General features: G+C 50.1%; 2 protein-coding genes across 5 annotated transcripts in view; both read right to left on the bottom strand.

Moving 5' to 3' along the window:
- Positions 1–4,677, bottom strand: part of Tmem240 (transmembrane protein 240) — a 28,007-nt gene extending 23,330 nt beyond the window's left edge. For all 3 annotated transcript variants that reach the window (XM_002729582.7, XM_008764408.4, XM_063288670.1), the window contains exons 1-2: positions 3,506–4,677; positions 3,128–3,234 (exon numbers count right to left, since the gene is read on the bottom strand). In XM_002729582.7, the coding sequence (XP_002729628.4) occupies positions 3,128–3,234; positions 3,506–4,033 (635 nt within the window). In that variant the 5' untranslated portion in view covers positions 4,034–4,677. The remainder of the gene's footprint in view (positions 1–3,127; positions 3,235–3,505) is intronic.
- A 154-nt stretch (positions 4,678–4,831) lies between these two features.
- The window catches only part of Ssu72 (SSU72 homolog, RNA polymerase II CTD phosphatase), a 29,757-nt gene continuing 21,187 nt past the window's right edge, over positions 4,832–13,401 (bottom strand). Inside the window, exons 1-4 of one of the 2 annotated variants that reach the window (XM_063287497.1) lie at positions 7,054–7,108; positions 5,832–5,992; positions 5,281–5,399; positions 4,832–5,124 (exon numbers count right to left, since the gene is read on the bottom strand). In XM_063287497.1, the coding sequence (XP_063143567.1) occupies positions 5,023–5,124; positions 5,281–5,399; positions 5,832–5,946 (336 nt within the window). In that variant the 5' untranslated portion in view covers positions 5,947–5,992; positions 7,054–7,108 and the 3' untranslated portion in view covers positions 4,832–5,022. Of the gene's footprint in view, positions 5,125–5,280; positions 5,400–5,831; positions 5,993–7,053; positions 7,109–13,401 lie in introns of those variants that run through there. The other variant, NM_001025657.1, reaches the window with a different exon arrangement.

The raw sequence follows: 13,401 nt of genomic DNA, 5'->3' as shown, positions 1-13,401 counted from the left end.
TTAGCATCTCTCATCTCCCTGACAGTTGCAGGGGCTGACTGGGCTTCTGCTGAGCCTGCCTTTCTTGGCCCACCCACTTCCAGAGCCACTAGTGGGTGGGCCTTTCCACTGCCCACCATGTCTGCTAGGAGCTCCAGCTGCCTGTGAATCTCCACGTGGGATCTACAGACACCTCAAATGTATGCTGAAAATAGCTTCTCGCTTCCTAAACTTCCACCCCTTCCTCCTCTCAGCGAGAGGCTGGAACCTGTGTCTGCCTGTAGCAGACCTTCAGCCATTCCCCAGTTAAAAACTCTTCCTCCCTTGTGCCCATTTCTGCTTAAGTCCCTGGGCCCAATGAGGGATGGATACTTCTTCAGTGGGGTTGCTATTTTTAAACCTGAACCCAGGTAAGCAGAGATAGGGAGGGGGCGGCAGTAAGACTACTCAGATCCCCTTCTGATCTTGGGAACGCTGGGGGCTAACTCTGTGGTCTACAGTTTGACCTACCCCAGTGGCCAAAGCTTAGGCTGCCAGCTCTCAGTTGGTTACTGGAGCTACCATGACTGACTGACACCTAGCAACCATCACTTCCCTCCACTGTCACCGTGATGGATGAATGCTATTGATCCTGGTACAGAAAGTATTGCTGACCAGGCCCTGGGGGAGGTAGTGTTTCCACACCCTCAGGGATTGCCACAGGCTTGGTGGGGACTAGGTTAACCTGGGACCCTTTTGCTGGGCTGTCCCTAACATAGAGCTGTTCCGGGAAACAGAAAGAAGCTACCAAGGAAGCCAGAAAGATCCTAGGTAGCCTACAAGTAGGGGGCAATGTGAGGCTCCACCATGTGGCCTCAGGAATCAGGGGATTAGAGGCTATGACCTGTGCCCTTACAATTAACTCGGGTATCTACAATTCTTCCTCCCATGGGCTGGCTCCTCCTAACTCTATACCAAGCCCCCTGAGGCCAGGGGCTCAGGTCTTCTGAATGAAAGCAAGATGTGTTGTGTACAAAATGAATGTCTTTGATGTGTCCTACCTTCATGACACATGCTGCCATGTGTCCACTTGAGATCCAATGTGTGTCGTGTATACACGTTGTCCGCATGCACAGGACATAGCATGTATACTGTGGACATGGGCCCCACAAGCCCCACACCCATGCACTGTGCACACTTTGGGTATGAGTATGGTGCGTTACATATAGATGCACATTCACTCAGCTTTGAACCAGCCACCCTTTCTGTGGGATGCTGTCATGTGCACGGATCTGTGTGTACACACAAATGCTGCCTGCTGTGGTGCCTTGTTCAGAACGTTAGTTTACATACATGTCTTCTGTCTAGAATTCTGCAAGTAGCTATGTACAAAGGCAGACACGTGTACAATTACTCTACAACGTGTGTACACATAGGCAAACTGTCAACACCACATGTGCACATGGTATGTGTGCAGATACCCCATTTGCAAACTAATCCGTAGTCACCGCACCCACACCGAGAGGTTCTGACATTCTCCCCGAGCACACTGAACTGTATATTGTTTTATATACATGTACTTGGCATACACGTATATGTAATCAATATACAAGGGTGCTTTGTACAACAAATTTACATACCCTGTATGTAGAGTTGTGTACAAAGCACATACATGTAGAGAGACACACGCAGAAACACTGTCTATATGACGTGGCTCTCCACATTTTTGCGCACACAAGCCTTACTTCGAGGTTCCACTCTACAGGTGTCTGTTTACGTGGGTCCACAAGTTCTTGGGATGCTACATGAGACACAAACTGTGTAAACATACTCTAAGAACACAGCCTCTGTGCTCTGGTGAACATCCAGTGTGCTATCGCGGACAGCGTTGCACCAACCACCACCTTACAATAGCCCTGCGTGTAGTATCTGTCCCCAATGTTCATGAGCCTAGTGACTGGGCCCAGTATGTACTACCTTGGGAAGGCTTCAGAACTCACCTACGGACATGGCCTGGGAACAGCACAGCTAACCTCGTGTCTCTTCCGAGCCCTCTGATGTATCAGATAGACAGATGGTGTGCACCAAGGGCTCTCCGGGAATGTGTGACCACATAGCAAATTTTCCTACCATGTCCAATGCATGCAAGGGTCATGTACATCCCCTTTCTACTTGCTTTAACGCCCATGATCTGCAGCACACTTGCCTGTACCCGTAGCCATATATGCACTTAGGAGATATGCAACTGTCCTGACATACCCTATACCCCTGTGTGAAGGAACACCTCTGGAGCTGAAACATAGGGTGGGACGAGGACCCGAGGTTCTGGGATTCTAGACACATTCTTTCCTAGTTGTGTAATCTTGGGCAAGTCTACTCTGTAAAGCCTCCATCCACTTCCCCCTAGTCTGTCCAGTAGGGACAACGGTTATCGAATGAGGGCATCTCTGGAATGAGTGCATGCGGATGTTCGAGTGCGCTGTGTACGCACATGTATATGCACAGACAGTACACACATGCGCGGCTCATGAGAAGATGTTTATTTCATACATGGACATACAAACATGCAAGGCCAGAAGACTTCATCACTACACATGCACAGAAGGGGAGGTCCCTGAAGGGTGTGGTGGGTCTCATTGTGACCTTGAGCAAACCCCAGCCTACTTCAGCTCCTCCTCTGCACAATAATCAGTTGTGGCAGGTGTTCCTCAAGGAAGGCCCTTCCTATCTTGACCTCCTGCACTTGCCTACCATGGACACAGTAGGCCCAGGAGGAAGACTTGGGTCGTAGACAAGACTACTGTCCCAGGCTTAACCAGCTTCCTGGCTTCCACTGTGGACACTACTCAAGGATGCTGCTCTCAGGCCTCCCGGCCCTGGACCAAGAGGATCCTTGGCCCATAATGCCACCACCAGGCAGCCTTTCTCTATAAAGGAACTGGAGGAAGGAGTTCCTAACAGACTCAGTCATGCTTCCTTTCCCAGGGGAGGCAGCTGGCTGACCTAGGGTTCCCATTGGCCACCCCTCCCCCAGCACCTGGCGGGCAGAAACGGCCCCCATCTTTCAGCCAGGCTCTGCGGCCCAGCTTGCTCCCGGCTCACCGGCCAAGTGGGGCCCGCTGCACAAGTGTGATCACGCGTGTCGTGCCTAGAGCCGGGGCGCACTCACCGGCCACAGTTGCAGTGGCAGACGCGGTCCTCGCCCCGCAGGTGCGGGAGGATGTAGTTATGGAATCGGTCCAGCAGCGCGTTCATGTCCATCAAGCACGCGATGGCCTGGAAGAGCCCATGACCGGTCAGGTCGAGGAGTGGGCCGGGCCGAAAGGGGTGCCAAGGGGGAGCATTGGGCTGCAGGGGTGGGTGGGTGGGTGGGGAAACGCAGGGCAACCAGGGCGAGGGCAGCGCAAGGTAGCAGCGAGGGCAGTGCAGGGCAAGCCGCGGAGGGCAGCGCAGGCCGCACGGGCCGGTAAACAAGGAAGCGAGGTGGGGTAGGCGCGCGCGCGGGCGGCAGAAGCAGGGGGCGCGCGCGGGAAGCCCCTCCGCTCACCATCACGATCGACGCCCCCAGAATCATGAAGATCATGGTGTTCGCACTCATGGACATCGGGCGGGGCCGGGCCGGGCCGGAGCGCCGCCCCCCGGCCCCGGTGCCCCTCCCGGCCCCGGCCCGATGCTGAGCCCGCGCCGCCTCCGCAGAGGTCAGCGCTCGCGCGCCGGGCCGCCGCGGACCCCGGGGACAGGCGCGGGCACAGGCAGCAGAGATGTGGGGGCTGTTGTGGGGTCGCTCGCCCGTCGCCCGTTGCTGGCAGCCCTCCGCTCCGCCCTCCGGTGCTCCCTGCGCCCGGCTCCCTGCGGTCCGCGCGGCGGCCCCCTCCCTCCTCCCTCTTCCCTCCTCCAGGCTTCTCCCTCCCTCCTTTTCTTCTTCACTATCTCCTCCCTCCTCCTCCTGCCTCCGCCTCCGGGGAGGGACTTCGCCGCCCCGCGCCAGCATCCAGGGGCGAGGTTCTCCACTCCTATCCCTGTGACGCAGGCTGAGACCCCTCCCCTCCGGCCTTAGCTCCACATTCTGCCCCATCTTATCAGTCTTGGCTCTGGTCTCCTTGCCCAGTGCCGTGCTAGACTGGGCCTTGGCCTGGACCGGGTGGTCGTTTCGGCTCTACTTCTCCAAGGCAGGCCCCTCCTCTTGGGTCTCCTGGTTCCAAAGAGGGACAGGAAGTGTCAGCACCCAGCCGCTTCCAGCAAGAAAGTGCCATCAGAGGAGGGGCCTGAAAAGTCAGACCAGGGACTATGACTACATGACCAGAGGTAGGAGGGCAAGAGGGTAGGCAATACGGAATGGGCCAAATATGCCATAGAGATCGTGGCAGTTGTGGGAAAGACTAGCCGACTTCTGGGAAGGAAGAGGAGCTGGAACAGTTGCCTGAAGCCAGCAGCTCAGTGTCTATGATCCTCTTGTGGCTGCCGGTCATACCTGGAGCCAAATTGAGTCCCAAGCCCTTGTGTTGGCCACAGAGCTGATAACATAAGAACCAACCCTGCCCTGTGTGACAAAAGCAGGAAGAGAACAGCTGACTTCCAGCCCCCCAAGTCGTCCCAACTGGAGTTGTTGTATCCAGGGTACTGGCCCTACCTCTCAGAAGGGTGATCTCAGGTATGTCACAGGGCTGGGCTCAAAGGCCCAGGGTAGCCTCTTCCTCTGCAGGGGGTCAGGCCAGAAATTCAGGACAAATCAAAGACTTTTATAAGCACCTATTTTGTTGCAATTCCAAGGTTTTCCCCCCTCAATAAGACAGCCTGTTGCTTTACTTAGGTTTCTGTACAGTCCAGCAGTGGAGAGAAAACGGGTAGGTGGGCCAACAACAGACACTTGCTGTAGGGTGTAGAGTAAACCATCTTTATTTCTTTTGGTTAAAAACAATGGTTTTGAATCTGGCATTTCTGTGTATGTCTCACTCTATATGTACAGTACATTGGTGATGTACACGTAGCAGGGAAAACACATGGAAAAAGTGACTTCAGCAAAGGTGGCTTGGTGGTGCCAGGCCATGCACCAAGCGGGATGGCTCAGTAGAAGCAGACAGTATGCAGAAAGGCCCGGCCACTCTTCTCCTCAAACTCCTGCAGCAGCTCATCGATTTCATTCTCCATATCCTCGGTGTGCTGGATCTGGGAAAAGCACAGCCTTAAGTGAACCCCAGGCACTGTGACATGCCTTCCCTGCCCCTGTCCTCCACCGCACTGTCTCCTCTGCAGCCCCAACAGGACTGGGTTGCAGCTACTTCCTCTGGTAGGCACTGCCTAGACCTGGGTGCTGAGACTCACACACTGGCAGAGCTCGCAGATAAGGAATGCTCCCAGGGTGGCCTCTTCATGGTTGTCCTGGATGTCCACATTGACCACATGCACTGGCTGGCAGGTCTCCTGTTCCCTGGAGTTCAGATCTGATTGGTAAAAAGAGACACCGAGTGCAGATGTATCCAAGTCCAGTTCTTACCATGCCTGCCCCTGAACTCTGAGGAATTTAACTGAAGATTGAGCCCCCAAACCCAATGAACTAACATGAGGGACAGCCCCCAACATGGGCTAAGAGACCAAGGTAAACAGTGTACTCAATCCAGGCCATCCTATGCCAGGCAACCCTGGACCAACAGCATGTTCCACAAAATGCCAGGCCTAACATAGGAAAAGCAAACACTGAAGGCCACAGGGCGTAAGCTTTGTTGGACATCAGTCTTGTGCTTACTCCTCACAGGCTATCCTCCAGATGTCCGTACAGGTCAGAGGATGTGAGGGTGCCCTCTGTCTCAACACCACTGTTGCCCAGGGCAACCATATGTCTATTAGCCTAGTGTTGGTGTTGTATGTGCACTCACCTTCTACAACCTGGTCATAGACTCTCTCTTCACAAGTGAGGATCAGGTCAAACAGGTCTTTGCAGTTCTGGAATCTTTCTGGACGGGGCTTGATCCTTTTATTTCTGTCCAACATATGTAGAATTCCATTTTGTGTATAGCTGAACACCAGAGTCAAGGAGCTTTGGATAAAAGATAGTCCACTAATGTAGACCTGCCTGTCAACGGCCCCTGCTTCTCAGGGCTCCAAGTTGGCCTTTGTCAACATGATCACCCATAGCTCTAGGCCTGAACACAAGCAGGGTGGCCCCTGCCCTACAACAGGAAGTACAGGAAAGTGCTGACCTCTTAGATCATAACCCTCATGACAACCCAAACCCACAGAGTGGCTCCAGATAGCCCTGTCATTCTGACTGGACAAAGTAAAGGCATGGTACCGGCCCCTCCTCTCAGCCTGGAACAGGAAGTTAAACAGATCCTTGTTCCTAAGTGTCCAGAGCAGCACAGCGTAGACCTCAGACTATGAGTGGTCCAGGGACTATTTGAGGATGGAAAGCCCCAGAGGCAGTGGCTCTCCTGGCTTTTGCCAGGGCTGATGGGCCTAAGCATACAGGTGCCATCTGGAATATCCTTTTGATCTCATCAGGCAGTCTCCCTGCTTTCAGATGAAAAAGAACTTGTCCTTTCTGGATCATCAGTGGGAGTTTTCCAGACCCTTTTTGTTGCTGGGGTTTAAGAAATATAGTGGAAGTCTGGTAGTACATGCCCTTATACCAGCACTCAGGAGGGAGATACAGGCAGATCTCAAGTTCAAGGCCAGTCTGGTCTACAGAGTGAGTTCCAGGACAACTGGGACTACACAGAGAAACTCTGTCTCCAGAAACTAAATAATAAATAAAAAATAAATAAAAACTAAACTAAATAAAATAAAAAATTCAATGGATTTTTTTTTTCAGATTTTCTTCTCACCATAGCTTAGCTGGATTGGGGCTTTGTCTCTGCTATAGAACTCCAGTTTGCAAGTAAAACAAACAGGCACAGATAAGAGGTAACTTTAGCTAGTGCTAAAAGCAAAATCAGAGCTGTGGTCAGTATGACCGAGGAGGCTATTCAGTCTCATATGGGGTTTAGGACTTATATGTCCTTTCCCACTGAGCCATTTCATAGTGCCTTAAAAAACAGTTCCTACATTATTTTAGAACACATTTAAGTGGCCAATCTAAACACTTTAACTGGAAGATACCTGATCAAGAGCTGCTAGGTAGTTCCATCCCCTGCATCATAGGCTCTTCTGGGGCTAGGCCCTGGAGCATCCTCTAATGTCTCCTTGCTGCCTACAAGAGCTGCACCCAAGTTTATAGAGTCCTTCAAACGTACTGGAGGAGAGAATGAGTTCAAGACCAAACCCTGTGGCTCGTATAACTTATGGGAAAGAGGACAGGGAAATAGGCCTTTCCTGGGGCAGGGATCCAATCAAGTTCCTGGTAACTCAGAATTAGTACTGACTCCAAGGAAAAGCTGGAGATAGTGAGGAGAAAGTCACATGGACAGAGCTAGGGACAGTGGGAAAAGCCACTTTGCATTCCCCACTACCCAGAGTCAGACCAAGAACTGTGGTCACAGGATGGCCCTGCCTGGGAAGACTGCCGTTGGTTCCACCACATACGCACACTTCTTGCCTGGATAGAGACTACTTTTGGTTCTTTTTTTTTTTTCCGGAGCTGGGGACCAAACCCAGGACCTTGCGCTTCCTAGGCAAGTGCTCTACCATTGAGCCAAATCCCCAACCCCGATAGAGACTACTTTTAAGTGACGGCACTCAGTGAAGAGCTAGCTGTTTAATGAAGGCTGGGAAATGTTAATCATGCTAGCACCTAAACAGAACTTGACTCTTTGGTGGTGGTGGGGTCCAAGACAGGGTTTCTCTGTGTAGCTCTAGCTATCCTGGAACTAGCTCTGCAGACCAGACTGGCCTCAAAGGCAGAGATCAGCCTGCTGCCACTGCTCAGAGAGCCTGACACTTCTAACAACCAGCCTAAAAGTAGCTCAGAGACCAGGCTAGACTATGTGGGTGGGCATAGTCTTTTCTTTGTTGCCGTGTTTGTGTCAACTTCATTGAACAGCCAATTAGCTGGACAACTTCAAGAGTCCTGAGCTTAAGCAGGGCTTGGGCTGATGATGCTCACTTCGCCAAGCCCGGCGCTTCCCAGCAAAGCTTTCTAGGAGCCAGGGATGCAGGTGTCAAGTTGGTTTTGCCTTCTGGTTCCATAGCCAGTCCCTGGAGTGAGATTCCTAAAAGCTGAGGGGTGGCTATGGCCAACTACTGGCTTTCTCCTGAATGAGGAGCCACTCCCACTGACCCTGGAGTCCCATACTTGTACCTGTTGGCCTTCTGAGAAGCCTTCCCTGGAGACTGAGCGAGGGAACAAGGGTCATTCAGGGTTCACACTGAGGGCTCCCAAAAGACCTGGAATGTTGTCTCACAACAGAAGCACAATTCAAAATCATTTAAAAAACATCTGGATTTACCATCACAGACAATTCAAGTTGCTTTCCTTGTAGAGTATACAATTCCTTGATGCCACATGATATGACAGGATGGATATACAAGAATGGGGAACACTGGATCTGGGATTCCTGGTGGACATCTGTAATCCTAGCACAGAGGTAAATGGAGGAGGGTGAGGGGGTCAACTTCAGCTACACAAGTCTGAGGGAAGCTGGAGCTATGTGAAACCTGGCCTCAAAATAGAGAAAGAGGGGCTAGAGAGATGGATGAGCAGTTAAGAATACTTCCTACCACCCCAGGAACTCCCATCAGAAAATTTAGCACCTTTTAAGACCAACTTCAGGGGATATGATGCCCTTTCCTGGTCTTTTCAGGCATCCACACCCTTAAAAAATGAAATCTTAACTATAATATGGCACGGTGGATTGTGCTTGTTAACCCAGCACTTACAAAGCTGAGGCAGAGGGAGGGATTGCCATTGTCCAATGACAGCCTGAGCTACATGGTGAATTCTAATCCAGGTAGGTTTACAGTGAGGCCTGGTCTCAAAAGACAAAACAAAAATGCCATTCGGGGCAAACCTAAGAGCCTTTCTTTAGTCCCCACATGCACAGAACTTGCTGGCACTGTCATGTCCTGAGCTACTTATAGGGCCATGAAGCCGAGGAGGGCTGGCACCTTACCAGGCCTGCTTCTAAAGTCATGCAGCCTCTTCCTCTCGGGGTAGATACTCATTCATCCTCATATGATTTGAGGTTTGATAGGTGTTGAACTAATCCTGGATTTACTAGTTAAGCAGTTCCCCGAAGAGAAAGCTACTTCCGCAGCTGACTTCATGGACTTCATTTCGTAGCACCAGCTGTCCTACAACATGGGAGTACAATCAGGCATTCCCAGCTACCCACAAAAGGATGCTTTTGTTTTCCCCAAGCTCAAGGCTTTTGACAGAACACCCTATAGAGAAAGGCTAAACCAGTGAGAGCCACAGGCAGGCTCTCAGCATCAAGGCCGACAGAGGATGAGGCCAGCCACCAGCTGGAGCCTCAGCAGTAGAAATGGTTTCAGAAAGGTCAGCCACCCGAGGCAGGGCAAGCAGCTTTCTGGAGAAAGGAAAAATGTGCATAGGGCAGGAACTGCTTAAGAGTCAGCTACTTACTGATCTATGGCTCACCATTGCAAACAGCACTGCTACCCTGCCTTCTTGGCTACTTCCACAAGGTGCCTATATCTGTTGTGAGGAGCTCCACAGATCCTCAGCACCCCACAACCACAGGGCCTCTCAACTGCCTCTCATCAAGCGACCTTCAGGCTGAACTTCCTGTGTTGAGTCAAGCCTTGGCTCCTGATGTGGATAAATCTTCACATAAACCTCTCATGCACAGATCTCACCCATCCTCCTCTTTAGAAGCTCAAGGGGCCAGCACAAGTCAGGCCTCATCTCCCCAGAAACATAACCAATCAATTAAAGACAAGCCTGACTCAGAACACCATGGCAATGTTCCCCGAAACAGGACCTGGGTGGAAACAGAATCGAGTGACTCCCGACCTTGGTGCCTTCTGTGCTGTCCTGACACCCCCAAGTCAGAGGATCCTCTCAGTCACGGAGAAGCAGTTAGGGAATGGTGCTGTACAGAGGAGCAGTTGCAGGACTCCCAGCCCCTAAGAGAAGTAGAAGGCAGGCACTGGATGGGGCATCAAGTTCTCTTCAATCTACTATCAAATCTGGCATGCTGGCACACACCTTTAATCCATTCACTTAGGGAGCAGAGGCAGGAAAATCTAAATCTAAAACCAGCTTGGTTTGCACATCGAATTCCAGGCTAGCCAGGGCAACAAAGAAAGACCCTGTCTCAAAACAAAACAGCTACCATCAAGCATAATAAACTTGAAATTAATTAATGAAATCATGGTTTGATTAACAGCCACACAAGCTTGAACAGGTCCAGCCTCATCTCAGAGCACTCAATAAACATTAGCAAATTCTTTAGTGTTTAATGTCCACAGCATTAAGAGCCCATGACTTTAGCTGACAAATGTCCTGTTTACCATCCACCATCCTTCTAACTCAAGGTTTTCAAATTTTCCTGGCTTAGCTACAAACTCGTTTGTGTGTGTATGCACACAAGCATCATTAGGCCAGAACACTTAAGGTGGTGTTCCTCAGGTGCTGCCACCTGTTTGGTTCTTGACAGGATCTCATCACTGGCCAGAAACTCACCAGTAGGCCAAGCTGGCTGGCCAGTAAGCCCCAAGGATTCCCCCATCTCTGTCCTCAGCACAGGCATTACAAGCACAACCTGCTCAGCTTTTATTACATGGACCCTGGGACTGAACTCAGGTCTTCATATATTTTACTGATGGCAACATCCCTGCTTGCCACCTTCTGAGACATCATCTTGCTGTGTCACCCACAGGGCCACATCGTCTTGCCTCAACCTCCCAAGTGGCTAAGTTACATGTGTGCACCATGTATACACTCAGCTACAAACACAAACGTTATGGTCTATGTCTGCAGGTCTGTGCCATGCTGGCTGTTTGATGTACCTGCCTTCCCAGGCTGGGCCAGAGAAGCTGCAACTACCTTTCCATTTCTTAGAATGATTAATTAGGGCTGGAGAGATGGCTCAGCTGTTAAGAGTACCGACTATTCTTCCAGAGGTCCTGAGTTCAAATCCCAGCAACCACATGGTGGCTCACAACCACCTGTAATGAGATCTGATGCCCTCTTCTGGTGTGTCTGAGAACAGCAACAGCGTTCCCACATACATGAAATAAGTAAATAAATCTTTAAAAAAAGAATGATTAATTAATCAACTAATTAATTAGGTTTTCTTCTTTTCTCTCTTCCTTCCTTTCTTTTTTGAGACAGGATTTTTTTCTCTGTAGTCCTGGCACTTGCTTTGTAGACCAGGTTGGCCTTGAACTAAAGAGATCCACTTGCCTTTGCCTCCAGTGCTGGGATTAGGGGTGGGCACCACCACTACAGCTGCCCTGCTAAAGCACAATTTTTGAGAGGAAATTCAAGTCTCAACTTCGGGATTCCCAAAGGCACAACTCAGAAATGGCTATTCTCTATCTGTGGATACCTTAAAAAGACATTGTGTGCAAGTGTCACAGTGTACATCCGACAGTCAGAGGACATCTTGTACGAGTCAGCTCTTTCCTTCCAGGATATAGGGCCCTGAACACAGTTGTCTTTTTGCTGGCTGGCTAGCCTGTGACTCTATATTTTTTGTTGTTTTTGTTTTGTTTGGGTTTTTTGAGATGGGGTTTTTCTGTGTATCCGTGGCTGTCCTGAAACTGGCTCTGTAGACCAGGCCGGGCTCTCAAAGAGCATGAGCTTCCTGAGTGCTGGGATTAAAGATGTGTGCTACTACCACTGGCTGTGACTACATTTGAACAAACCTTCTCAGGCAACGGTTTTCAACCTTCCTTTTTTTTTTTTTTTTTTTTTTTGGTTCTTTTTTTTGGAGCTGGGGATCGAACCCAGGGCCTTGCGCTTCCTAGGCAAGCGCTCTACCACTGAGCTAAATCCCCAACCCGGTTTTCAACCTTCCTAATGCTGCTGCAACCCTTTAGTACAGTTTCTTATGTTGTGGTAAACCTCAACCAGAGGATTGTTTTGCTGCTACTTTATAACTAACTTTGCTACTGCTATGAATCACAATGTGGATACTGGATATGCAAACCCCCAGAGGGGCTACAACTCAGATCGAAAACCACTGTTCTAGGGCCTACGTGTCTACACCATCAGACTTACTAGGCCACATTAAACCCAAAACTCATGAACCATAAACAGTAAAAATGGAAGAACTTGCTTCCAGGAGACAAGGCTCACTATTGTGTCATGATGTAACAGGAGCTAATCAAGTCATTTAATGGGGACTTTGGCATAGCAATTTCAGGCGAGTTAAATGTCCAGATCCCCAGCGATGAGTAAAGCACTCAGGTTCAATATATCATACACAGCATCCCATAAACAACGCCTTTTGGGGAACAGTGGGCACAGTGTCCATTGGCTAAAGGGAACTCGCAAGAAATATGAATAGTACTGTTAGACAAAAGAGCTACTTTGGTAGAAAAGGAAAAAAGTTAGATAAATATGACTTTTAGAGAAAAATGTTCATTCAAGCATGTGGCTTCAGTTTTAGAAGCTGTCAGGTGTCACTGGACACAGCCTGGGAGTTGAAGATCTCAGAGGCACCAGAGGTGTTAACGACTTATCACAAAACTTCAAGGGATGGCAAAATCATAGTTAGGCTAAAACCACCTTTCAAAAGGAAAGTAGGTTTGCTTGAATACACACTGTACATTATTCCAACGAAAGGCTTCCCACACTCAGTCTTCTGAAGTCTACCTTCTGAACTGAATCCCTAAGACAATGAATGCATGTGTGAACTGTACATTACGAGGTGTCCAAAGCACAACTGGGCTCTCAAGTGGAAAGGAGGCACCAGGAATAGAGGACTGAGATGGCCAGGACTACTGGCCTGAATTAGGTACTGAGGACCTGTGGGGTCACAAGCACAGAGATAAATATGATTACAGAGAACCAGGGCTGGACTCAGATTTACCTCAGCGGACGAAGTCTGAATTAAGGTACATTAAGTGTACACAAAAAGCATGGCGCCATCTCCAGCAAGCCTGCTTTTCATACCTGCCCATACAGAGCCTGTTGAGGCCCAGCTTGGATTTTGTTTAGTTTTTTTGCCAGTGACTTTAAGGTCTGGCTCTCCCAGCACCCACTCCCACTGATGATGAGCTCCAGCAATTCTCTGTGTGCCCCATTGTCAGCACTGCACCAGGAGACTTACATTCACTCCCAGGATGGGACACTGCCTGACCCACAACTGGGCCCTTCCTCAAGTAGGGGTTGAAGAGAGAGCTTCTCTGGGCTTTCAGGATAAGCCCAGGGAACGCAGGGAAGGTTCGTGTTTCAAAGGATGACCTCATGTAGATGAGGAGGTCACCAGCTGGCAGGAGCTCCTCACTTACTGGTACAGTCAGGGGAGTGTCCAAAGGAGAAAACCTAGGACCACTACATCCAGACATTTGCATGGCCACAGCATCCAACCTGGCTAA

Source organism: Rattus norvegicus, chromosome 5 (genome assembly GCF_036323735.1).
Source record: "Rattus norvegicus strain BN/NHsdMcwi chromosome 5, GRCr8, whole genome shotgun sequence".
Taxonomy (NCBI): domain Eukaryota; kingdom Metazoa; phylum Chordata; class Mammalia; order Rodentia; family Muridae; genus Rattus; species Rattus norvegicus.
Note: the sequence above shows the minus strand (reverse complement) of the source record. Positions and strands in the feature narration are given on the sequence as shown.